This window comes from Tasmannia lanceolata, unplaced genomic scaffold, assembly GCF_043159265.1.
Source record: "Tasmannia lanceolata isolate RefF3 unplaced genomic scaffold, GAP_Taslan_0.1 ptg000015l, whole genome shotgun sequence".
Lineage (NCBI taxonomy): Eukaryota > Viridiplantae > Streptophyta > Magnoliopsida > Canellales > Winteraceae > Tasmannia > Tasmannia lanceolata.
This window is the reverse complement of record NW_027518692.1, coordinates 15,319,141-15,346,113: the sequence shown is the minus strand read 5'-3', so window position 1 is coordinate 15,346,113 and position 26,973 is coordinate 15,319,141. Positions and strand designations below refer to the sequence as shown.

At 37.9% G+C, this 26,973-nt stretch overlaps 1 protein-coding gene across 1 annotated transcript; it reads right to left on the bottom strand.

The window, feature by feature from the left end:
- Nucleotides 1-76: 76 nt before the first annotated feature.
- On the bottom strand, nucleotides 77-26,142 carry LOC143845834 (pre-rRNA-processing TSR1-like protein). Its single transcript, XM_077354237.1, has 21 exons — nucleotides 25,941-26,142; nucleotides 25,538-25,617; nucleotides 22,362-22,439; nucleotides 16,634-16,765; nucleotides 13,120-13,170; nucleotides 12,851-12,994; nucleotides 12,623-12,745; nucleotides 12,161-12,238; nucleotides 11,274-11,366; nucleotides 11,074-11,196; nucleotides 8,280-8,363; nucleotides 7,334-7,432; nucleotides 6,993-7,196; nucleotides 4,632-4,707; nucleotides 4,313-4,416; nucleotides 3,956-4,215; nucleotides 2,299-2,385; nucleotides 1,958-2,200; nucleotides 1,788-1,866; nucleotides 1,639-1,702; nucleotides 77-457 (listed from the first exon to the last, which is right to left on the bottom strand). The coding sequence occupies exons 1-21, from the start codon at nucleotides 26,029-26,031 to the stop codon at nucleotides 339-341; spliced, it is 2,412 nt and encodes an 803-aa protein (XP_077210352.1). The 5' UTR covers nucleotides 26,032-26,142; the 3' UTR covers nucleotides 77-338.
- Nucleotides 26,143-26,973: the final 831 nt, after the last annotated feature.

Below are 26,973 nucleotides of genomic sequence, written 5' to 3'. Positions count from 1 at the left end.
AATGGGCATAAAATTTGTTTTACACCCATTTTACGTCAAAAGAAACATCCTAAATAAAGAAAAGATACAAGACACATCAACAAAAGGCGCTTTAGATATAAAATAAACAAATATAAATTATCACATTGCTAAGCACACAATCTGGATAGTATCAGGCAACTATTTTAGTGAACAGGCAAAAATTTTCCTTCTCTAGTATTTGAGAAGTTCTATTAACCAGCTATTGCTTGCCACATGAGATGGTAACTCTCAATGTCATCTGAACCAAGGCTTCACTCCCACCAACCAACATAAAGCTTTCTCCCCTTCTTGAGAAAGTAGCTCCCAATTGCCCATGATCAAACATTTTGGATTGGAAACAACTGTTCAGGCCATTTGGGGTACGCGCGTTTGAACAAACTCATACAGACGGTATCATGCTGCTGAACAATGCCATTGAAGATGCACTTCATAGCCCCTGAAAGAAGTGAAAAAATAACCACATAATTTGTAACAAAAAACCTAAGGAAAAAAAATAATTCAAACCTCTATACAACAATGGAACCTGCACAAAAATTTGCCTTTCTTTATTTTAAAATAGTAATATACTTTATTTCTCTGCCAAAAAGATAGCCAGATAGATATCTGTATGAGAAAATAATATATAGAGTCCGATTACTACATATATTTGGCCTATTATTAAAGCACTGCCCTTTATGCTTCAAAATAGATGAAACTAGGTCCAGGGTAACAACACCCAATCAGAAAGACACAAGTAGACTAGAATGTCGTACTGAAGAATTAATAACAAGACTGTAGTGCTCCATGAAAAAAAGGCCAGCTTTAAGGTCCACTGTTTAAAAACTCCACGAGTCAATCACCAACTCAACTCGAATTTACTTTTTCTTTGGTCAAGTCCTTGTCCCGTCTGAGTTTCTGCCTTAACGTGTCAACCAAAACCTCCGTTGACTAGCCCATGTTAATTAAAAATTTAACACATTGATTAATGACTTGCCTGAGTAGAGTAAGTTTTACCTTGGTCCAGTTCTCGTACAAGTTTTGAGTTTTTAAGAATTTTTATAGTTCTGTTGAAGAGGGCCACTTCGGTAGCCCTCATGAACTAAGGAGGTACTCTGCAGCATCTGCTTGTTCCTATTGCTAGAAGCAACGGGAACCATCCAATTCAGAGGTCTCATATGTTAGTTATTGGTCAGAAAATTGACTCCACTCAGAGCACTGACTTGGGAAGGCATCATGGAACCTTAGTTGTGAAATGAATGGGAAGATAATCTACTTTCATTAAGTGATTTGAGAAATTATATGGTGCCGGATTGGGCATGTACAAGGGCGGGGCATCTGCCTTTGGTATTTGATCCAACAGCAGCCCCTTAAAAAGTTTTAAAAGTGGGCTGCTGTTGGATCAAATATCAAGGGAGGATGCCCCACCCTTGTACCTGCCTGATCGGGCACTGTATAAAATCTCAAGTGATTTATAAGATAATAAAAAACAGAGGATATTGAGTACTATTTGAAATTCAGAATAACTAGGTGGAAGAGCCATTGAGCAGCACGAAAAGCTCGGGCTCGCTTACCCATTTAATTAAAAACAATGCATATGAATTATGAAATATATATGTCACAGAATGAAGGCCACCATACCATGGGTACCAACAGGTTCCTTTATGCGACCACGACGGCCACATTTCGTCCAGACTTCCACGGGCTGCACAAACAGATCCACATCAGAAAATCCTACCATGGACATTATAAAAAAGTAGACATTAACCTCTGCTGAAAAGCTATTGTACCTTGAACCATCTAACGTCTTCTGGCTTATGAAACATAAACCTCACAGAGGCTTTTAATTTTGATACTCGTTGAGGATAACTGCATCAGTAAAACAGTACCCAGTTAAAATTTGACTACATACATAAAATGGGGCATTGTGTAGAAAGTTCAAAAGGACAAAATACAGTACCCAGTTAAAATAATTTCCTTTAAAATTATCCGGTCCGGATCAATACTTCTTAATGAACCAACAGCGGCAATAGCAGGATTAGCAGGTGCAACACCATCCCCATGCTCACTCTTTAAGACGACCAAAGGGAGGGGAGGAAAAGAAATTGGGGCATAAACAGAAGCTATAGAAAAACGTCCAGGATGTAGAAACCTCTCCAATTTATGCTTATCTGAATTTATATTTTCTGAAGAAAATATTGGCCTGCATAATAATGAACATAGTATTATCTAACTACAAAAATGATGTTGGCAATAAGAGTGGGCAAGAAAAATGTTATGGGATTGATTTTATGGAGTTACCTAACAAGGAATTGGCGGAATCCAACATGAAAAATTAGGGGTTCCTTGGACTTGATGGGGGCATCATATGAGTCATGCTTCTTTATGCTGAAAAAAAAATACAGGAACTTTTAAAAATGAACTTTTTCAAAAACATTGAAATTCCATGATTTAGAACCTGATTCAGAAACAAATTTCATAGCGTAAAGAATTATTGCATACAAAATAATACTGGTAATATGGTTATTTAAAGCTAATATTTTAAAGGGAAAAGGAAAAAGAGTCAGAATAGGCACATGTCAATCAAAACACGCAAGATCAAGCTAAATATTAATCAATAATAGCATTGAACTTTGAGCAATATGATGCCAAAAACAATTAAAGGACTCTGTCCCATTGCAACCACCAATTGGAGCCTGAACACTAGTGCCTAAGCAGACCACCTGCTCCAAAACAATTAATCTCCATATAAATATTACATTCAATTTCAAAGAAGCATGAATTTACTAATTTGAGGTACATTGTATTCTTCAATTGTCATAAATGCTAAATTTTCACATTGTGGCAGTTGCTTTCAAGATTCTTTTTAGCTCGGCACATATCTATGTTTAATATACTATTTTATTTAGGACTCCTAGTTTACATTTGATTTTGGGACTAGTAATCTTGATAAAGCCCAAATTGGAACACTTAAAAACAGCACTAACATGATATTGCTGCCATACACCTCTATGCTTCCTAGTTTCATTCAATCTATAGATATGTTAGAAGTGAGCTATGGAACACTCAAATGCAAGACCAACTACTGTTTCGAAACAATTGATGGTACCAGAAAACAGGTGGATTTCTGATGTTAATTCTTTCCGAAAAATAACAGGATGTGATGGGTTTCGGAGCACATTAGATGCCAATCAAGGCACAACTCATATGGTTTAATCTGATAGGAAAGTCAGAAGTTTGCGGCCTTCAACTTTAATGTTGCCTTGCACAACAGGGCAAGAAAATATCCCAATTCAATCTCTACAGTTATTGCCTACAAAACATCCCAACATACAACAAACTGAAGTAACCCTATACAATCACTGCCTAGTTATTCTTTCAGCAAAAATATCACCAAAGGTTAGTAGCATTATCATTACTAGCTCAAAGGATACAATAAATAAAACAACATGAAGCATGAAAATGACTGACTTCAAATAAAATAAATTAATCAGTCTTCCAACCAGACAACAATAACTCAAACATAGTCAGTCAATTTTCCTTGCTTGAAATTTGATTCATTTCAGTCCCACGAACAATGAATGTAGTACGAACGAAACATTATGCTAAGAATAAAAGTAAAATCATTAACAACATATATTAATTGCTTACATATATCCAATTTATTGCAAATAAAAAATGTATTGAATGCTTCAAATTTTGGTTTATTGAACAAACTAACAGGTACAATGCACCGAGCAAATAAAACAGCAAGAACAATGTCTTCTATTAGCACAGCAATAAGAATAACAAATACCAAGAATTGAAACAATTCTGCTGGCAAAGAATCTGTGAATTTGATTTTTTACGAGTGTGGAATCTTTTAAAAATGTAATGTAAAAGAGACGAAAAAAAAGAGAGGATTTGACCTCAAGTGTAAAGAGATATCATGATAGAAAAGGAAAGAGAATAAAAATACCTAAAATGGATGACAGACATCTTGGACTCATGTTGCAAGAGGCCACATGCTACCACAGGCGTTGTTTTTGACAATGCACATAGTTTGGATGCAACCACAACTGGGACTTGCTTGATGTGAAGCCTCACATAAGTACCAACTGATACACACTCATCCTCGCTCCCTTTGTCCATTTCTAAAGCTTTCGCAAGGACTTGTTTCTGTGTTCTTGCGAAATTATCGAATGCAAAAATTCTTGCATAATCAGGAGGCAAAGATTCCTGTCATTGATAAACAAAAAATATTGTAAATCTGTGCAACTTTGGAAACTCAAACTTATATAATGGAAACTGCTCTGATTACTATAATGTTACTGACCTTTGGGTCCCATGAAGAGGTCCTAAAAGACTTGAGCCCTCTGTATTTAGCAAAACGTTTCCGAGCTGGAACATCTAATGGGGTGTCCACTTCATCTGGAAATTCTGAAACCAGAACAAATGAGGGCTAAAAATGTTTGCTATTGAAATTCTCAGATCAATGGCTACACATGTGCCATGTGTACAGAGAAGAGGCAAGAAAACAAGGATTGGAGGCCAATATTAGCAAATCTCGAACAAGATACGTTGATAATGTTTGGAAAGAAATTTTGGCATCGTCCAAGAAAAAATAGTACTTTCCACAGTTATTGGAATTTTACCCTCATCTTCAGCATGTGCATCTTTGATCTTCTGAATCTCAACTTCTAATTGTTCCCTTGTCAAGTTCTCCCCATCCTGAAAGAACACAAGCATTATATATTTTCAAAAATCCGGCATTCTTATTTATACTTGAAACAAACATACATGTCCATGAATTTAGACGTGTTGCACTTAACAAACATATACTAGTAAAAAATAGAAAAATAACACGATCTTCAATAAAATCAATTCTAAATCATGCTCCCAATGAGGATATTGAACTGTATCATGTTTTCACAAAAGAAATAAAGAACACAAGCATTATATATTTTCAAAAATCCGGCATTCTTATTTATACTTGAAACAAACATACATGTCCATGAATTTAGACGTGTTGCACTTAACAAACATATACTGGTAAAAAATAGAAAAATAACACAATCTTCAATAAAATCAATTCTAAATCATGCTCCCAATGAGGATATTGAACTGTATCATGTTTTCACAAAAGAAATAAAAGAAACAACACAAGTGGTGTGGGACAGGCAACTCAAACAGTCTCTCAATAGGTTTAGATTCAAATCTAATTCAACTCAGAATTAATGGTTGTATTGTAGGAGAAGATCCGACAAGGCTGATTGTAGGAGACTCCCTAAATGTGATCAGATGGATGGATCGGAGAAACTCCTATATGTGGAAGTTTGCGGATGGGATTGAAGAAATTCAGAAGCACATTGAGACGTATTCGGTTCAGTTCAAGAATGTAAGGAGGTCTGCCAACAGTGACATTGACCAGATGGCTCGCTCTAGCATTGATCGAACCCGACTGGAGCTTTTTGACTCTATCTCCATAGTTATCCTTGTAATTGTGGCCTATGTTTTGTAGCTTGCTATGCTTGTTTTATTTTCTATATTGTACTGACCGAGAACCATCTCGGTCGTTGGGGCTTTGACCCCTTTCATTTGTTAATAGCCATCTTTGCCATTAAAAAAAACCATTTTCCCTCACCTATCAGACAATCTATACAAATAGATTTAACAACCACCAAGAAGTTTCTGTTAAAAAACACAACAAATATTCAAATCTTCTCCTATCATACGAGTCACAATCTAGCCTCCTGGTCAGATGAAGTTCCAAGCAGCAAAAAGTGTTTCCAGAGCATAAGTTCATGCTGAAAATGTAAACGTGTATTAATGTATAATATGTCATGCAGCCATTTCCACATTTCCAAAACAATGATGTAGACAAGCAAATATTTCATTTCATGTCTTTGAACATGACCAAGATTTTTATGTCCAGATTTTTATCCCTACAAGTTTGAGAAGTCAAAACATATATTCAAGTAAGTAGTTCGTCATCTAGCTTGTAACATAAGCCTGAATTTGTGTGCATGAATTATAAATTATTTTATCTTTTTGATGCACATAACCTTACTTATTCTAGCAATGTTTTCCATTATTTATCATACAATCTATGATTAAGGCTTTTAAAACCACCGTGAATTTCATTCTTTTCCTATCATAAATTCATAATATGCAAAATTTACCTTCTAGTCAATTGGTGTATTCAAGTAACAAAATTGGTTTAATAAGAAACAAGCCATGGTGCCATTTTCAAAACAATGGGTAATACGCAAAATTTACCTTCTAGTCAATTGGTGTATTCAAGCAACAAAATTGGTTTAATTAGAAACAAGCCATGGTGCCATTTTCAAAACAATGGGTACAAACTTAACAGTGAAGACTTTTGTTTTTGAAAGGTAACTGTGTGAACACTTCATTCCATGTTTTTTTAACTCTGATCCAAATCATTTCATAGAAACATTCTACATTATTACCCTGTTTCTTATTATTTCTCAAAATAAAAGATAGAAAAAAATGGACAAGCAAACTCACACCTCCAGCCCAAACCTAATCACAATACGAGGAAACCTCCTACAGCTTCTTGCCATCAAAATATTGATATACATTATTACCCTGTTTCTTATTATTTCTCAAAATAAAAGATTGAAAAAAATGGACAAGCAAACTCACACCTCCAGCCCAAACCTAATCACAATACGAGGAAACCTCCCACAGCTTCTTGCCAGCAAAATATCGATACACACAGCATAGATAAATTGAATCTATATATTTGATGCTTGGAAATTTGAAGCGAAACTGGAAATTTTATGGTGAACAAACACCAGTCTTCCACGGAAAAATTGTTGAAGCGCAAGAATATTTCTAAAATGCTCAGATATGAAATAAAAAATAAAGGCAAGAATGGCAATTGCTGACAAAGATTGACTAGTCGTGGTAAAGTCTCAGGTACAAGTTCCAACATCAAAATAATATAATTTAATCCTTCAGATAATCAAACAGATAAGTTGAAAACTTACAGCCATCGCCGTATCAGCTTCTGTTTCCTCATCAAAATCTCTCCCACTAAATGAAAGAGAAACTTGATCTTCATCGAGATCTGAGTAATCTTTTGCCTCCCATGCGGAACGATCAATTTGAGTTTCATCCAATACCATGCCATCATCTCGGTCCTCACCGCCGTCTGATTCCTCATCATCTGTATCCTCCACAATCCAAGCAGCCTGCAGTATAAGTGATCGATATTATAAGAGTAGGCTTTCTGTCAGAATGAAACATTAGCAATCAATCCTAAAAGTTTAGGTTTTTTTTTTTAATGGTAACCCTAAAAGTTTAGTGACCCACAAGGATTAAAACAAACCTGGTAATCTGAGGTGCCTCTAGGAAGAGTCTTCTTTTTTAGCATTTTTCTTTTATTAACTGTATCAGCTTCAGCCATATCTGCTTCAGTTGGCCATGTCTGATCAAAGGAAAAAAAAATCTCCCAATTCAAATATTCACTTCCACTACATAACAACCCGTGGATAAAAAAGACTTAATGTTAATATGCGACACAAGCAACTTTTAAAAATAAATCACTAGCCTCGCTTTGTGGAAGATTGCGATTATTGTATATCTTCTTGATTTTATCCAATTCCCATATTTAATCTCTTTATTTCCCTATTTAAACATTTCCATATTCATGGCAATTTGAAAAAACTTTTAGTTATTTTACAGTTACTGAATAACTTAAAAATTAAAATTAAATCAGACAGTTCACATTTTTATCCAGGTCTCAAAAATTCCAGTTCTTTCGGCTCCCCCCCATGGCGACGGAAACCTAGGGAAGGGAGCCGGCCTCTCTCTCTCTCTCTCTCTTAGACAGGCTGTGATGTTGGCCGGAGCTGGAGCCGTGGAGGCCGGATTTGGAGCCATGGAAGCCAGATCTGGAGAGTGATTCCCCCGTGGAGGCTGTAAGGCCGGATCTAGAGTGGTGGAAGGTGCGCGCGCGCGCGCGGGGGGGGGGGGGGGGGGGGGGGGAGGGGGGGTGGTAAAATGGTTAAATGAAATTTGAGAGAAGCATGATTAATAGTGACAGTACCTCCACTAATCAAGAACTAATTGTTGGGAGTACATATATGTAAGTCCAAAAAGCAAGACCAAGCAAATGATATGTGCATCGAATGGAGTTTAGGGGCCTGGACGAAAGTATCTTCGTAGCAAGTTTTGAGTTATTGTATTAAAAGAAATTAGTCAAAATTCTTAGTGCAGGAAATAGCATACATGGAGACACAAGAAGGTGGCATTGAGGAGCAATTAAAGCTTACTTGTTCTCCAGCAAGGGGATCTGGAACATTTTCAAAAAGTAAAGGATCTTGCCGTGATGGATCGGGTAGTAAGGACTGAAGAACCTGCAAGTTTTTTAAGAGAAATATATCAAGGTAATTGTAAGAAAACTGAATGCATAGTCGAAATGAGGAATAGATGAAGAATGTTTGATTGAGTGCATAAATAGAAAGACTTGATTAATTTAACAATAGAGTGAATATATGTACACAAATACACACATACATATTCATATATGTGCACACACAAAGATATATATATGTGTGTGTGTGTGTGTGTGTGTGTGTGTGTGTAGAGGAAACGGTTTGTGTGCAGCTGCATAGAGAAGCTATCTGTGCATGGCTGCAGAAACCATGGTGGGGGGCACATTTTGTGGGGATCCAAAGCATTCATTTGGAAGGCCCTTCCATGGATAGGGTGTGCACCAAAAATCAGCCCTATAGGATCATCCTAACCCAATCAATGTTGGAGGGGGAAATGGACAGACGCTGTTTCTGCCCATTTTTTTCCCTCCACGAATGGTAGGGTTAGGATGATCCTAAAGGGCTGATTTTTGGTACACACCCTATCCATGGAAGGGCCTTCTAAATGAATGCTTTGGATCCCCCCAAAAAATGTGGCCCCCCCATGGTTTGTGCAGTCATGCACAGATAGCTTATCTGTGCAGCTGCACACAAACCATTTCCTCATCTATGTATGTATGTGCATGTATAGGCAATCGATTCCATCTATGTCGTAGTAAAAAAATGAAACCATTAAAAAAATATGAATGAATAAACTAACTAGAGCAGATGGTATGTTGAGAGATTATGCAGAAAATGTCATTATGCTCTTTTAGGAGAGAAAACAACCAAGCTCACCACATAGCAATAATGTCCAAGGAATTAAAAAAACATAGCATAGTAACACTGTTTGAAGCCCATTTCATGAATCATGAGTTCATGACAAAGTGATTTTTTTTTTATTTGTTGTATTTAGCATGCTATGTTCCTCCATTTCATGACAAAGTGATTTTTTTTTTTTGGAATAGAAGACGACGACTTATCATAGAGAGCAATCACATTCCAATCCACTCCCATATTGAAAGAGAAGAACATTGAAAGTGTTTTTTGTTTTCCTAGAAAGCCTAACCTCATTACCACTTGATTCAATGATGGACGCGCTAAAAGAATGTAAGAAAACACAATATACAGAGAGAATTAAATGCATATCATTCCAGGAAGAAAGAACAATCTTGAGGGCCTATTTAAGATGGGAAAAATGAGAAAATATGAATTACTCTATGGGAAATTGTGGCTAAACATACTAATGTAAAAAAAAACTTCTCAATGGGAAATTGTGGCTAAACATGCTAGTGTCTCTGACTTTTGTTTGTGCTTGAGAAATTCTTACTAAAATGTAGATTAACAAACGTTCACCATTCAAAAAAAAAAAACATATGTTCAAATACCTGGCAAGAATTATAGACAATACACTCAATTGGCCCCAGGTGGAAGAGTAGTGTCACTAGAAGAGAAGATTAATGCACAGATTAATTGAAATAATTAGAAGACTAAGATCCCTATCCATGTTACATGGATTCTTCTAAATGGACGAAGAATACCCGTGTCGGACACGTCTCGAATATTACTTGTTATAACAATATTATTATGTAAAAATATTGAGAATTGATTAAAACATTTTTGGTGAATCCATGAATTGTTCTTTTCGAGATTTGCCAAATCTGGCACTCGATACTCATATTCTGACACCGGCACTCATACTGATGGAACATAGATGCCTAGTGATCCCTGTCACAACTCACAACATGTGAATACATGGCGTATATGGGGTGCAAACACACTATACATGATGAAACATTTACTTCAAGTATATAAGTACAAAGTAATGGCTTCCACCAGGTTTGCCAAATGAATTCATTTGCATATAATGTTCCATTCTATATAATTTTATATAATAGAATTGAAAAGGATAATATAAAAGATGGAGGGATTGGATTCCAGATAGTTCAAAACTGCAAGATATAAAATGATCCACCAATCCTAATGTTGATGGTGGATCCAACAATGGCAGAATAATAATACTGAGTCTTTTTTTTTTTTTTTGGAAAATAGGCAGAAAAGATTGTTAAAAAAAAATCAGCTTCAGATATTTAGTAAAAGATAGGCATGGGTTTAGCTGCAGTTAGGAGATAACCAATGGGAATTAGTGGCTTCTTCGAGCATTCAGCTTGCACTGTGTGACAGACTGGAAATTTAAGACCATACACAATTGGTGTAGAGAGTCTATTATCTTCCAGTACCAAGTTTTCTATTGAGTTATCACCATATAGCATAGTTTTGCTTGTGACACAAAGATCTCTTCCAAAGTTAATAAATGGAAAAATACAAGCAAATGAAAGATCATGATGATGGTTTTTCTATTGAGTTATCATATAGCATAGTTTTGCTTGTGACACAATGATCTCTTCCAAAGTTAATAAATGGAAAAATACAAGCAAATCAAAGATCATGATGACGGTATTATTATCAGCATGGAAAAAAGAGAACTTGCAGCAGATAGTGATACACAGTGCCTGGAAAAAATGATCAACTATGAGACTGACTAACCAAACGTACACTTGGATTTACCACAATAGGCAATAAATGGTTAGAAAACGAAAAAGAAAGGGAAAAAAGGAAAAAAGAAAAACTCCAGGACTAGCAATGGGTAAAAAAAAAACGAACCCATAACTATATTGCGACATTTTTCCCGTTATGAATAAATGACCAATACCTGAACATCATATGATTCATCTGAATCCATTAAGTCTTTGTCCTTCCTTCCTTGTGCAGGAAATGGATCCTTGAGGATGTCTATCTTGGACAATTGAAAATCACCTGCACCTGAAATATGAACCTATTTTGGAGAAAGAATGGTCACATATTCCTGCAATAGCCGATCACCAAAGATATGAGCAAGAAAGAGTAAATTACCAGCTGATTCACTGAAAGACTGTGAGCGCGCACATAGCCTGACAGGAGAAGGTTACTTTTTCCAGGATCACCACCATCAGTTACCAAATCAACCTGAAATACAATAAATTCAGTCCAGAATTATGGCAAACGTAGACCAACTACAAACAATTTCACACTGTTAAAAATGTCGTGGAAGTTTTTTTTAATTTCAATAAATTCCAATTAATATTTTTAGTGTTGAGAATTATGTTTCGTGAAGTTGAACCTTTGTCCCAGTGGTGGTACCATCAATTGCGTCGCATTGAGGTCAAGGTTTCAATATCATAAAACACAGCCCAAACTTAGACACGGGCTTCAACGATGAGATGTTTCGATTTGATAAGATTCGGATTTATGAAACACAGTCCTAATTTTATTTGATAAGATTTGGTTTCAGCCACTACGGAAACGGAAACGTTTCAGTTTCGGTTGGAAATTTCGGTAGAAATCCTATAAGCTCACGGAAACGTATGGAAATATATGCAAATGATAGAATTTTAAGCTAAAACTCCAGGAAATGCTAGAACAAACATGAATACACACTTAGAAACCATTGCATGCGCAAGATAGCTATCCATATGGCTTAATAACATCAAACACATAGTGACATGCGATGTCGCACGCACGCACAAGAACGGCACGAGCGCACCCACGCACCCACACACACACACACACATAGGGAGAGAGAGATGCTAAATCTCAAGAGTACTAACAAAAAAGCATTGATCGATAGCAGCAAGAGATGCTTTGTTGATACACAATTCAGCTTAATCATTAAATAATCGTAACTGTAAGTAGGAAAAGACCCAAGTTGACAGAATAAAACAAGGCCTGAATGAGGAACTATTCACAAATTCAAAAGATACCTCATGAGCCATAAGATAAGGTCGATGGTTTCGCCAGTGAGGAACAGAAAGGGATTGCTCCTTGAAAAGCCACATGAACTGCAACAGCAGAAAAACATTGAGCATTGTACAAGGGAAACCAAACCAAAATGCAGAATTAGACTAATGATGGGTTTTTCAACTAGGCAAGAGATAATTGTATTTTGCCGCGTGAAAGAAAGTAAAAAAAAAAGGGGTGGCCCAGTGCACGAGGCTAGACTCCCGCCATTGCGGGTTTTGGGGAGGGCTAGATGTACGCAGCCTTACCCCTGCTTTGCAGAGAGCCAGTTTCCGTGACTCGAACCCGTGACCACTAGGTCACAATGGAGCAACCTTGGTGTGAAAGAAAGTAGCATGACAATAAATTTTCCCTTCGAGAAATCCAGATCGATGACAACTTTCAAACTGCTCTTCCATTTAAGTTAATAAGTTATAAGGCATTACCTTATGCAAATCCTCCTTTGTATCAGCTGGATAAAATTTACAATCCTCAGGAAATTTGGAAGCAAGGCTAGATAAGCACATCTTCTTCGAATCATGTCTCTTTTTCAAGTCCACGGGAAGATCCTAGGTGCAGAAAGGAAAAAGTTAAGCTTCCAAGTCAAGAAATCCCAAAGGAGTAGTCATTGGAAATGTCCTGAATATGAATAATGCAAACAACTTGACACTCACCCGAATGAGGACGACGGTACTGGGTAAACCCAGCGCTTTGAAGACAGAAAGGCATCGACTACCAAATGAATCAATATAACTACAGGATTCATCTTCCTCGCAAAAAGAGCTAGCTGATGCCACAAAAGCAATAAGGTCTGCAACCTGATTTTGAAATATTGTTCCATGAGTTAAGAAACCAACCGAAAGCAAGTCACAGAATCTGCACCCCTTCACAACTACAAAGAAATAAAGACCATAGTACACGGTCACCGAAAAAAATTAAATACCTTTGCCATTTCCATGCATGACAACATATCTCCATGAGGTGCTTCCAAGACCTTGAAAAGACAATCTCAAGTTTTAGAAGTACTTCCGATCGACCAATTGCTATCTTAATATTAATAAAATTTGTCAATTTAAAAAAAAAAAAGTACTTCCGACTGGATACATAGTAGGCGAATGAAAATAAAATAATGAGATCTCAATCAACACATCGTACAAGGGGAATTATATGGTGGTCAGTAGTCACACATAAATTCTAATTTCAAATACTAGTGACGAAAGCATGGGTTGGCGGTTAATATTGCCTCGAGGTTGGGTCCAACCTGGGGGTGTGATGTTCTAGGTAACTCCATGGAAATAAGGATTACGAAGGAATTGTCAAGGGGGAAGGTTTTCTCTAACATGCAAGCACAGTATGCTGAAATCATAATCCTCCAAAAGGTCAATTTTTAACTTTGATGGATGCTCTTTAGGGAGTCCAGAACTCCAGATCCAACAGGTATTATGGGAATCTTTGGAAATGAGGTAGGTGACAGTTGATACTCTATTGGCATACATCAACTCACAATACTAAGGGGCCGTTTGGATACGCGGATTTTAGAATCCAGGTTTTAGTTTGAAAATAGTGTAAAAGAGGGTCATGATCAAGATGCTGGTATCACTGTTTTGAAAATCTTACGATTTACGGTTCGATTTATGATTCTTAGGCAAAACGATTTGAATCCCATGATTGAATCTTAATATGTATGAATCTTACGATTTTATTGAATCTTACGATTCAATAGTAAATCGTACGATTCATACGATTTATGCGATTTATCTAAATTAAGTTTTGTATAAAAGAAAATATGTCTTTCTTTTAAAAGACTTCATTTCCTTTCTACATTACAAGAAGCCTTTGAAATCCCTCTCATTAGAAGGAAGAAGACAGAGGAGGAGGAGGACTTCGAACGAATCGAACCAGTCGAGCACAAAGCATTTGTTGAGGGCATTACTCACATTGAGGTGGGAGTCGAGGTGGGAGACTACCATAATAAGGACAACATTGATTCCCGTCTATTATGATTGATATTTGTCACTTGATGTTTGAGACTTTGAGAATTGATATGATATTGTGTCTTTTTTTAAAGATTATTAACCAAGATGCATAGGTTTGGATGAGAATTAGATAATTAGTATGTGTCAAGTTTGTTAGCAAACAATTCGTATAACGATATTGAATGCTAATCATGGTAGTTTCTGTTTGAATTAATGAATTTGAATGAAAAATGAATGATTGGCTATTTTTATTCTTTAATTTATTTATAATTCTTTATTTTACTTATTTTTTATATTTTTAAATGAATCTTACGATTTACAATCCGATATGATTCGACCCCCATTACGATTTACGATTCGAATCCGATTTTCAAAGCATTGGCTGGTATGTTGTCCTGCAGCTTTTCTAGGATTATAAGTAAGAAATCCAAGTTTTAGAAACCTCTCCCGCATCCTGAGATTTCTAAAACCTGAAAACATGGGATGATCGCCAGCTCTCTTGCTGTCGGAAAGAAGGGCTAGAAATCATAAAACGACGGCTGCTCTCTTTCTTCTCTTGTCGGTTTTAAATTTCAGTTTCATACTGCGTTTCGGTCCTCACCGAAACCGAAATTTCAGCCGATATTTCAGATGAAATCTCTCGAAATCAAATGACGTAATATTTTTATCCCCTACAAAATTTCGCCGAAATCCCTGAAATTTCGGCCGAAATTACCAAAATTTCGCGATAATATTAAATAATGAATAAAACCCAGATTTTTTGGTGATATTCCTGAAATTTCGGGGAAAACAAAATTTCAATCGAAATTTGTAACGCTTCGAGTTTACCCAATTTCGGTTTCCGTCTCAACCGAACCCCGAATTTCGGATTTCGGTCGAAATTTAAAACCTTGCTCCCAAACTACAATTTTGAGGAAATCCAAGATTCTAAAATCCGTCTATCCAAACGGCCCTAGGTCAAAAGAAGCCGAGATTAGAGAGATATTAATGGAATTAGACTTTCCAAAAGGAAGCAGCGTGGGAAGCTTCAGATGGAAGGATATTCAAATGAAATGTTGTTGGATGGGTTGCAACAAATGATGATGATTCTTGAATATTAACAAACTTCATGAATGAAGTTGTTGACTATTTAAAGATATAGATGTTCCTTTGAATCATGTTCTTAGGATAGCTAATGACATGGTGGATGCCCTTGCAAAACGAGGGGCAGGTAGTTATGTTACGTGGGGCAACCACAGCTCTAACACATGCACATCTATAATTTTATTCTAGTAAATTTATGCTATTGCTTTGAAAAAGGAAAAAAGGGCATTTATTAAAAAGAGGAAGCAACAATAGTGTCATGTCTTGGATACACACACACACATATGACTGTATGAGCACCTTGAAGACCAAAATTTTCAATGAACATCTAGGCCTTTTCTCAATAGAGAAGCATCTGACCTAGGAGGGGTTCATATGAATCTAAATATTTTACTATGTGTCATTTGTCCTGGCTGTAATCACTAATCAACCTATATCCAATATTGATATAATGCCATTGTGAATATGGCAGAGTAGATAGACACTTGGCATTGTAATCACAATCCCCACTTATCCATTTTATGATAATCCCAGGATTCGTGGAATTTCATTCGTGATTCTTCTACAAGAGAAAGAAAGAGAAGGTAGGAACTTCTCTCATAGCGACCAATTTGTAAGGCCTTTACAACGTACTATCCTCCATAATACCAGAGGAAAAGAATAGGGCTATTGGTCGCGGGAAAATAATAATACGTAATGGTTTAAGGGGATCAATGATTGGCAGTTAACACTCTTCTCTCCACAACCACACAATGGTGGAGTTACTCACTGTTTAAGGGAATCAATGATGAGTACTTTACACTTTACACCCTTCTCTTCACAACCTTACAATGGTTGAGTTAGTCACCTTAGTTTGCTGATAAGAACCAAGATGAAGCTGGGTATAAAAATGGAAAAAAGCTTAGGAAATAGCACCAATGGGATATGCCAACAGCCAACCTGAAGAAGAGGAAGATAATAGAAAGCTCCTCTTTGAAATGAAATTGACATTCTCCCACAACAGACATGTGATTACAAACAACACAAACTCTCATATATGCCACAAAAGTAACGAGCCACATCTTAAGATAAACTATACCACATCCCAAAACAGCAATTGCGGAATTAAGAAATTTTCTACAATGAACAAAGATCTACAACTCACATTTGGGCGAAATTAATTGAAGAAAACATAATGAATACTATTGAATCGAAAAATGATGGAACTATTTCCTCTCCCAGATAAGTAGAGCAGCAAACAATATAGGTATGCATTTATTTATGCATCAAGTTAATGGCTTCGTCTTAAAGCAAGTCAAAATATTCAAAGCAAAGCAGGCGATCTAAAAGCTGATATATAGTTTACACATGATATAACCATAAGACATAGAATGAATAATTTATACACATGGAACCTACTGTTGTTCTAAGCTTGTAAATTGGAGAGGCAACAGTAGCAGACGTAGCTTTTGTACCCTCTGGTAATAGTAACGTTAAAAAATCTTCTGCAAGTGCATTGACTTTTACATCTGCAGAAAGACCAAAAAGAACCTGTGTATAGAAAAAATAAATGAATAGATATCCAGCAAATCAAACTTTTGAAGAGAAGATACAGTAACAGGTCATTACGAAAATTCGTTAACTTTAAAAAATCCATGTCATTACCAAAATTGCTACAGAAACTTTCCTGGAACTGATAAAAGATTTTTATCATTAGGGCAGATATTTCATTAACTAAATAAATCATTTAAACATAAAGGAGCAGTTTTATTTGCTGAAGAATTCCATAAGATTATTCTACCCCTACCTAAATTGAAGATTTTGATTTTCAGATTCATTTAGTACCAACCATGTAATAGAACTAAGAGAACATATGGATTAATCTGTTCTCTAATTAAATTCATGGGATTTAAATCAAACTGAGGGCATTTGTGCTTAAGAAGTGTATTGGGTTCTCCCCTTAGAAGCACTAAGCGGGTGCGGAGGCGGGGGCACGGGGGGGCTAGAAGAGTCTAAGGTTGGGAGCATCATGGGAGCATTAATGTATTATTTTCTTCACGTCTTTCAAAATTCAAGTACATCAAAAAGTACTAATTTCTAATCATCTTCGTATATATCTTTCAAAAATTAAGTACAGCAAAAGTAGTAATTTCTAATCATCGTCATTTTTGTGTCCTCTTTCCTCATGCTTTCTGAAAAGTGTAGAAGAGTGGGCGTCTAGAAGAGTCCAAGGTTGGGAGCGTTTATGTAATATTTTCTCTGTCTTTCAAAATTCAAGTACAACAAAAAATAGTAATTTCTAACCATCTTCACATGTATCTTTCAAAATTTATGTACATCAAAAAATAGTAATTCCTAACCATCTTCATTTACATGCCCTCTTTACCCATACCTTTTGAAGAGGTATTTGTGCTTGCTCTAATGAAGTACTTTGAAGAGTTGGAGTTTGATGCAAGGAAGTTCGTGATGGTGGGACCGTGGGACTGATGGAGTAACAGGAGAAGGTGGTGTCTAGCATCATCTGTAGGGTTTGACAAGCTCATTGGTCGCTCCTTCCTAAGGAGCACTAAATTGCGGTTCGATAGCGGGACGGCACCCATAAGGCATGATTCACGCTTCTAAAGCTCTGCTTAGGAAGACATACAGCCAACACGAATACGATTGAGATATGGATCCCTAATCACGTCCAGAAAAGGACTGCGAGATGGAACTTCTCTAAGAAAAATCCAAGTGGAGAAGGGGCCAATCATACGATACTGGTGAAATTCCTCTAACAAATTTCATCCATGACTAGAAGAGGGTGGACCTCAGACCAAGCAGGCTCACCGGAAGATGGAGATCCAACACTCTTATGCGGATCCATTAAAAATCCTTTGAATGTTAAAGCTCTCTACCCCAGCCACCAACTCCACATTCTTCACTAACCACCAATAAGGTGTTGCTTCAAAGGGAATCAGCTTCACCCTCGGCCCACCCTCGGCCCGATCCGTACCTCACACCAAGTTCGAGTCAAATGAATCTTTCGAAGGGATTCGATTTTCACTAATAGTATAAATGTATTTTCTCCCCTTATATAGAGTTGTCTGATGCTACACTGTTGCACGGATCTAGACTAAAAGCCCAACTTAAGCCCATGAATGGGCAAACAATTACTTGAAAATCTGGTTAGCATCACATGTCCCACCATAACCAGAGAAACCCTTGGCCCCTTCCATGACCTGACTGTAGAAGGAAGAATAGGTGCCACTTCTTCCCTAAGTCCACTCTAATGGTTCAAAACTGATTTGTTCTCCCCTATTGTTACGAGAAGATCACATGTCAACGAGTGACTGATGACCAATACAGCGCTCGGTAGTACCTCACCTTGAGGCAACCGCAAACATTCTCGCAGCTCCCACTTATTATCCCATCGTCCGACTCCTCGCTCAAACAATCACCATGGACCAGTGATTATTTTCCTTTCCTTCTTGAATGAATAGAAGAACTATTATATGACAAAAGATTGGGAGCAATGTTGCAAATGACACCCATAACCGAGTTAGATGGCAATGACGATTCTTGAACAGCTAAGGCCCCACTCGTTTAATATTATGCCAACCGATTTTGAGCGCATTCAGTTGGCATAATCTCAAACGAACAGGGCCTAAAATCCATGAGTTGGCTAAATTGTTAACTCACTTATTCAAGGCTAGTTGAAGAAACTTGACAAGATTCAGAGCCGGGTCACCAGAACTTCGTTGTAGGAGATATAAGGAAATAAAAAAGCTTGTTCAGCTAGTAGAAATCTTATTTCTTAGTAAAAGAAAGTCCGTGGATTTCCCAAAGCAGGCGTTCTAGATTTTTAGCGCCGATTCGGCAGGATAGCGTTTGCTGAATGAACCGATCTATGGGTGTAACGAGTGAAACAACCTCTATCCAAGAGGAAGGGAAGTTTGAGGCACCTCGTCAGTCTCTGAAGAGCCTTAAATAGGGATAGAGAGCACTCGCATTCTTCTAGGACCGGTATACCAATCTGGGAGTGTTCAATCCCTGAGTGGAGTTTGTTCCCAAAGAAACTTCAGATTCGATGTGTTCAGTTCAGGAATGAATTCTCTTTGTCAAGTCGCTTTCCCATTCATTTCTATTTAGGTTGTTTGGAATGAGAATGAGAGAATGAGAGAATGGAAAATCTCAATTGGAAGGGAGCCTTTTATCAATTTAGACGTACTAGGTTAGGTTGCCAAATGGTTCTCGGGTGGACTATAGTAGAGAAGGGCCATTAAGATCTCCAAGGTGTGCATGACAATTTATCTCTTTTCTCGTGTAAAGTGCTCTTAAACTGGTTTCATCCGTATGGATAAATGGGAATCTCATCCTGTTATCCTATCAAGAGATTTCAACTCTATGTTTAGATAGTTGTGACACGAGTCATGCTCTGCCACAAAAAAAAAAAAAAAGACACGTTACGTTGAGAGGAAGGTTTCCATTTTTACCCGCTATTCCACTCACTTGTCGATGCCATCGGTCAGCTGTCCTGACAGGTGTTTCTCAGTTCCAGCGACCCAGGGAGCTTGTGCCACGTATATCATCCTTTAATTTGAATCTCTCTAGGCATCCCTTCCAACAGCTAATCTACATCAGTAGCCAAAATTGTGATAACCATTATAATGCCATCTATGGTTTGGATTGCAAGAGGAGGACATCGCAAAGGATGAAACCCTAAACGAAGAGTGGTCAGCAGCAACCATCATATCCCCACATTCTTTCGACGATCCGTTTTCCACCAACAGATCATGACCCAAGAGATGTACGTCTAGGATTTCGTCTCTAAGCTCTGTTCACTTCACTCGAATTCCCCCTGCTTCTCTGTCATCACTTACTTCAACCTTTCCATCCCGAGTGAAAGATATCGTGAGGTGATCTAGTATCGGAGATGATCCAACTACCCCCCCCTGGTGGTCACCAGGAGCTGGTCACCAAATCTCAGAAAATCCAAACTTTCTCAAAACTTGGGCTTTGTCCCGCCTATCAGAACCGCCCCCACCCCTGCTCCTAAAAAGTTTTGGACTGGCTTTTTATCGCTATAAAATCCTCATTTACCGGTAAGGGGGCGACGGGAAAAGGCCCTGACTAGTAAGTCAAGTTTCGCAATAAATTGTAGCAAAGACAAAGCACGCCTCATCAAAGTAAAGGCAGATTACATAGTTCTTTTTCAATGATACAAATTCTTCCTCTGTACTCGTTTTGAAAAGTACCAAGAGAGCGGGCTAGGATCAAGGGCCGCATTCGGCTATCGGCTCTGAAAGCAACCATCACATCTCCCATCACATCTCATTAAGGGTGTCAATTTTGGCTCGGGCTCGGAAGCTCACTCGAGCTCGGCTCGAAAAAAGCTCGGCTCGAATCCTTAACGAGCCGAGCCGAGCCGGCTGGCCAGGCTCGTTAAGCTTAACGAGCCGAGCCCGAGTTAGGCCAGGCTCGGCTCGGCTCGCTAAGAATTTAATATATTTAAATATATATTATATATTAATATATACACTAAAAGGGTTGTCCAGGGAGTGAAAGAGGGAGGCAAAATATGTCACTTCTTTTTTGGAACCCCATTTGTTACTTGGACCACCCCCTGTAGTGTAAAAAGAGTAGTCAAATTACACTAGATAGGGCTGTCCAGGGAAGATGAGGGGTGTGAATTTAATATAATCCGAGCTCGATAAGGCTCGCGAGCCGAGCCGAGCCTGGTTTGAGCCCGAGCCGAGCTTTTGAGCTTAACGAGCCGAGCCTGGCCAAGCTCGGCTCGACTCGGCTCGTTTACACCCCTGCATCTCATCTCTACCTACGAGACTTGAATCGGCAACGTAATTGCCCATCTTTTTGTATTTTGATATATTCGATCTTCGGCTTGCAATTTCACCTACAAGTGTTAAGCTTCCCACTCGTCAGAACATTCACTCTCAGCTTTTCCAGTCAACTTCCTACGAGTGCGTTGATGTCAACTCCCACAACCAACCCGAATAGCAAATCAACCGCTACAAAGGTTTCTTTACACCATGCATAAAGTGATACCCCTAGGATTATTACCTAGATCGACTTTGCACTGAACCTACACAACAGGAGACCAAGGGTAGAGCTTATCCGAAATTCCGCCCCTGGCCACTCCTCCATACGAGATATACGTCTTGATTCTTTTTCATCATACAGCTCAAAAAGAAAGGATCTTGAATCAAGTATAGAAACTTTCAGAACAGATTGGATGATCCATCTTTCTTTACCCTGATACTTCAGTGCCTCACCCTCCAATTTGTAACCAGGTATTTCACCGACAAGGCATCATTTTAATCTCTTCCTCTTTTGTCCACTAATTTATGATCGATCAGTATCACCAATTCATCGATAGAACGTGTGATGGCGACCAGATTGATGTTTCTTTCCTGAAGCCTCCTCGCTTGAATTTCTAGTGCGCCTTTCATCTCTTCTCGACCAACAAGGACATACAAACTGCATGCCAAGCCTTGATGTTGCCAAGTCCACCATGGCCTAACAAAAATCAACTTCCACAAACTGAGCAAGCAAAGTAAGCTTCCAAAGAGGCCTACAATTAATTGTCCACAATTTTCTTGTATCCTTTCTAACAGTTTGCTAATATTTGAGACCTTGAACATGTATACCTAAAATTACCCAACAAAGGGAGTGTATAGAAATAGGCATAAATGTTAGGATTCCAAAAATACAGGAACAAGTCATCATGTGAATCTAAGCGATGCACAAGAAGTCCATGAATTGTATGTCTTCTAGACCAGTCTACACCAGCACGTAATTTGGCCAGAAAACATGGCTGCAAAACATAGTATAAGAATTATTTCTTTAATGTACTTTTTTGACAAATCATCATCCAATTAAGCCACAAGTTAACATAGTACAACATTTAATTCGCAACCTGTATGAGGTGTTACTGTGTTTGTATCCAAAAGCTACCACTAAGAAATGGATCTCTCGCTCAAACCACTCCCTAGGTCTTGACTACTTTACACCAGCACTATCACTTATGGGGTCTGTGATGTGTTGGCCAGGTGTGTATCACCATTTGAATATGTGATTAAAGTGCATAGTTGCAAAATGTAACACGGCAGTGACCTAGAAAAGGTTTTATTTCAAAATTTACAATACTCACAATGACCCGGGGAGGGCGTGTTGATCCACTTGTAGCCCTTTTCTCTTTCAAAAGTGCAGCACGTTTCTGATCACGCACCTACAAACAAGTACCATAAGGTAAGCAAACAGCATCCAACAAAATACTGATTATATTGTCAACTCTTCATAGGATTCCAAAAACAAGCTTCACAACTGAAAAATGCCAGAAGGAAATATAAATATACAAGAAGAGACCACGTTACGTGCTCCCAGCATTTCCTTATTTCATTGAAAGGAAACCAAGTACAAGTCCAGAGTAAATTTGTGGACATGGAAAACAGCTTTGTAATTTGACAAGCAAAATGGTTCATAAAATCCAACAATTTTCTTTTTCACCAATTGGGAGAAAAACAAAGAGTTAACAAAGAATGGGGCATTTCAAAAGGAAAAAAAGGCACAAGTAAGTCTCATTATGGATAGAAGCCCCAAAAAGTTTACTACATACTACACCTTGGTGGCTATGTTACCAGATATCTACACTAGAGACCAAGATTGATGAGCTTATCAGCTTTTACATTTGCTTCCCAGTAACCACATGAACATATTTGCAATTGTCATAGAAAAAAAATTATGACGCCTTGAATTTTCAGATTAACAACCCGTTAGTGAAATGTCCCAATTGAGCCATCCAATGGTGGAATTGTCCTCACTTTAAAGTACCGATGTACTGTTTGATCATACAGTTTAACCCGTTTCACAACATATCATAGTTGTAAATTCCGTTTCGGTCGCCATTTCGTTTTGGCCACCGAAACGAAATTTCGGTGGGATTTCGGTCATTTCGGTCGAAACTTTTCGTTCACACAAAAAATATATTAAAAAATATGAGAAAAATTCAAAAAAATAAAAAATCAATAGAAAAAGATGAAAAACTAATAAATAGTCCAAAAATATGTGTCAGGGTGCGGGTACGACACGACACGGGTACGTGGGTACGTGATTAAGTTCCATATTTCATAACATGAGGTATCAATACATCATTCATTAGAAAAAAAAAGTCTGTTACCAATGTGTTGACCAGTGCCTGACAAGATGAATAATTTTTAGAGACCAAATAATGAGATTTTTTTTTACCGGACTTTTGGGATTTAATAATGTTTGGACAAAATAGATTTTATGAATTTTTAAAATTTGAAAAATACCCCACCGTTTGGAAGTTAAGAAAGTTAAAATTTTGACCCGACCATTTTTCTTTGAATTTTGTACTAGAACTGGAGAGTTGACTTTTTTTCCTTTTAGATTTGGGTGTTGAAACTATTTTTAATAAATCCAAAAGGGGGGTATTCCGTTATTTACATGTAAATCTTAAGTAAATGGACAATAAAATAGTAAAGACATTTACTTAAATGGTTTACATGTAAATACCGAGTACAGGAAAGTAGAGAAGTACAGGAGAGGAAAGAGAAGCAGCAGGAATCCAGTCAAACTAGTCCTTATGCACGATTCCGGCCGGAATGGAGAATTTCGTCCATTCCGGACGAAATTCTGGATTTCGGAAAATTTCGTCCGGAATGGAATTTCGTTCCGGAATTGTAACGAAACCGGTTCGTTTCGTCCATTCCGGACGAAACGAAACGGAATTTACAACTATGCAACATATTGACTCACCGTAATCAGATACTTATTTCCAGAAACTTTCAAATGACAATAAGACAACCCCCCTTAATGAAGAAGACACCTCTAAGCATAGTTATCAATTCCGTTCCGTTCCGTTCCGGCCGGAATGGACCGGAATTCCGGTTTCGGCTCGGAATCCGGAACGGTTTGGGCATATTTTCCATTCCGGCCGGAATGCCCTGTTTCGCCTAGAATTAACAGAAAATACACAAATTTTTCGGAAAAAAATACGGCAATGCCATTATAGCTGTTGGGATTGTTTTTTACCCTCATTTTATGACCGTTTATGACCATTTTATGGCCGTTGGAAGGGTATTTTTAATGAATATACCTTTTGGGACCATATTGTGGACTATTTATTAGTTTTTTATCCTTTTCTATTGATTTTTTATTTTTGGGATTTTTCTCATATTTTTCATATTTTTTTTGTGTGACCGAAAAGTTTCGACTGGAATGCACCGGAATGACCGATATCCCACCGAAATTTCATTTCGATGGCCACCGAAATGGAATTTACAACTATGCCTCCAACTTTTACAGCAACAAAAGCAAAAACTATGAATCGTATTGTGTAGTCTCAGGCTCCATTTGGATCCCAATAATTTTTTGGATGAGTTTGGAAAAGGAAAACATTTCTTGATTTTCGTACATTTTTACACAAAAAAATGACTTGAACCAACCCTATTCCATGATTACTTAGAGGGAGCTTAAATTTATGATAAGACCCCCTCTCTCGCCAATCTGTCTGCCTCCCAATTAGCAGAACGACTAGCATGGTTGAAAGAAACTTGAACCAACCCTATTCAGGTTTTACTTATAGGGGCCTTCAATTTATGATAATATCCTTCTAAATTAACCATAATCATATCATTGCGCTCCAAATTATAGAAAGAAAGTATGTTCCCAAGAAGAATTTTTCCATCAGAAATGTTTTTCTTGCAATCCAAACAGGGCCTAAATAAAATACATGCAATAATTTATGATCTAGCTCATAAGCGACGAGATGAGCAATTAAATGAGTCATCAACAGTCTCAACCCTTGGGCTCAGACTGAATTAGACATCCGGGGAAGACCTCGCGGCCCTATAGCAACGGCTGAGCGCATAACTGATTTCGCGTCACTTGACCCGAAGACACCTTCGAACAATTCCAAAGCCCCTGCTAAACCTCAGAGGGGGGCCAGCAATTCGACTGATAAGAAGCCGCATGGGAAGGACTCTCGTGCTAAGGGCTCCAATACGTCTAACAAGGCCCCCAAATCAGGATGCTTTTTTTTATCTTTTTTTTCCTAGGAGATCCTAGTCCTTTATTTATAGTTCTTGCATTAACTGGTCCGAAATTAGGTGTAGCTATATCACAAGCTCATGTTTCTACGATCGAATGATACTATAAATCTCCATCAAAGTGGTTATTAATTTATAATTGAACAAAAGCGAGAATTCACCAATCTATAACCATAATCAATAATCATAAACATAAATATTAAACAGCAATTTGAATAATATGGATAAATAGATAAATTATCATAAACAACCCTACCATCTTGCTCCGCAGAACTCGCGCAGCACGAGCGCCCTTTCCGGCATTGTGCACGTCCGGTTTTGCAATCCGATTCGTATCTATATCACCAAATAGAACAAAATAAACAATCACACGGAGAGAAACAATTCGAACAGTCAATTAAACGATAGAAAAATCGTATCTACATCACTAAACCCTAACTCGGATCTACATCATCAAGACAAATGAAACGATCACACAAAAGGAAAAACAACACGAACAGTCGATTAAACCCTTTAAACTCGTATCTGTATCACAAACAGAACAAAAAGAAACAATCACGCAACCAGAAACAACACTAGCAGTCGATTAAACCCTAGAAAACTCAATGAAATAAATTTAAAGAGAAAAAACAAGTAACAGGTGATCAGAGAAGAAGTACTTGAGCGAGAGGTTTTGTGAACTTGTCGAGACGACTTCGAGGCAAAACGGGTCTTGTGAGCCTTGTTGATCTGTGCCCTAGCTCCCGCCATTATGAGAAGGGGTAGAAAATCGCTAGTTGCGGAGAAACCCTAGATATTCATAGTATGATAAAAGAAAGGCCAGCATAACAACCCTGAAAGGTTCGTGACGCTAAAACCCTAAAGAAGATTTGACGTAGGGGGGTCAAATAAATCGTATAATGACACGGGGGTCTAGCTATAGCAAAAATGACATAAGGGGGTCAAAATTTGGTTTTCTAAATTTTCAATGACGAGAATGCCCTTTGTGGCAGAAATAGGTGATATGACTTTTAAGAAATAAAAAGCATTTCAGTTTCCCTCTCTTTCTCTTCCCTCTTCTCTCCTCCCGTCTGTGTTTTTTTTTTTTCCGTCATCTTCTCCGGCGATCTCTACGGGTCTGTTTGGTTCGTGAATCTCGGCGGGAAGGGGGAGTGAAAGGGGATTTGTGCAGAATGGCAATGAAAGGACCTTATGGGGGTGGGGTTTTGAAGTAACGTTTGGTTGTAGGGATGTTTACTAGGATTTTGTTGGAACTAAATTCCCAAATGCCATTTGGTTACAAGAATTTAGCGGAAGATATGCGACGAAGCAGTGCGTGGAGCCTCATCCGTCGTTTGAGAAGGCCATTCCTGTTGAAATTCTAATACAGAAACTCGGTTTTGGGGGTTTGCCATTCGGTTCTCATTGGAGAGCCACGTGGGCCGACCGTATCCCGACATTGTTGTGGGTGTTTTGACCATCGGGTTTGAAAAACACAACCAAACGACGTGCCGGCATCTAAAATTCCCACGAAATTCTAATGAGATGCCTGATTTTTGACAACCAAACAGAGCCGTAGGCAATCTCTCCGGCGATCTCGACGAAGGTGAAGCACGTATGAAACCTGGAAAACAGTAAACCCTACCTGGTCTCAGTTTATTTTTCATGATTTGTCTTCGGTGTGAGTACGAAGTAGAGATGTAGTTTGTAGTC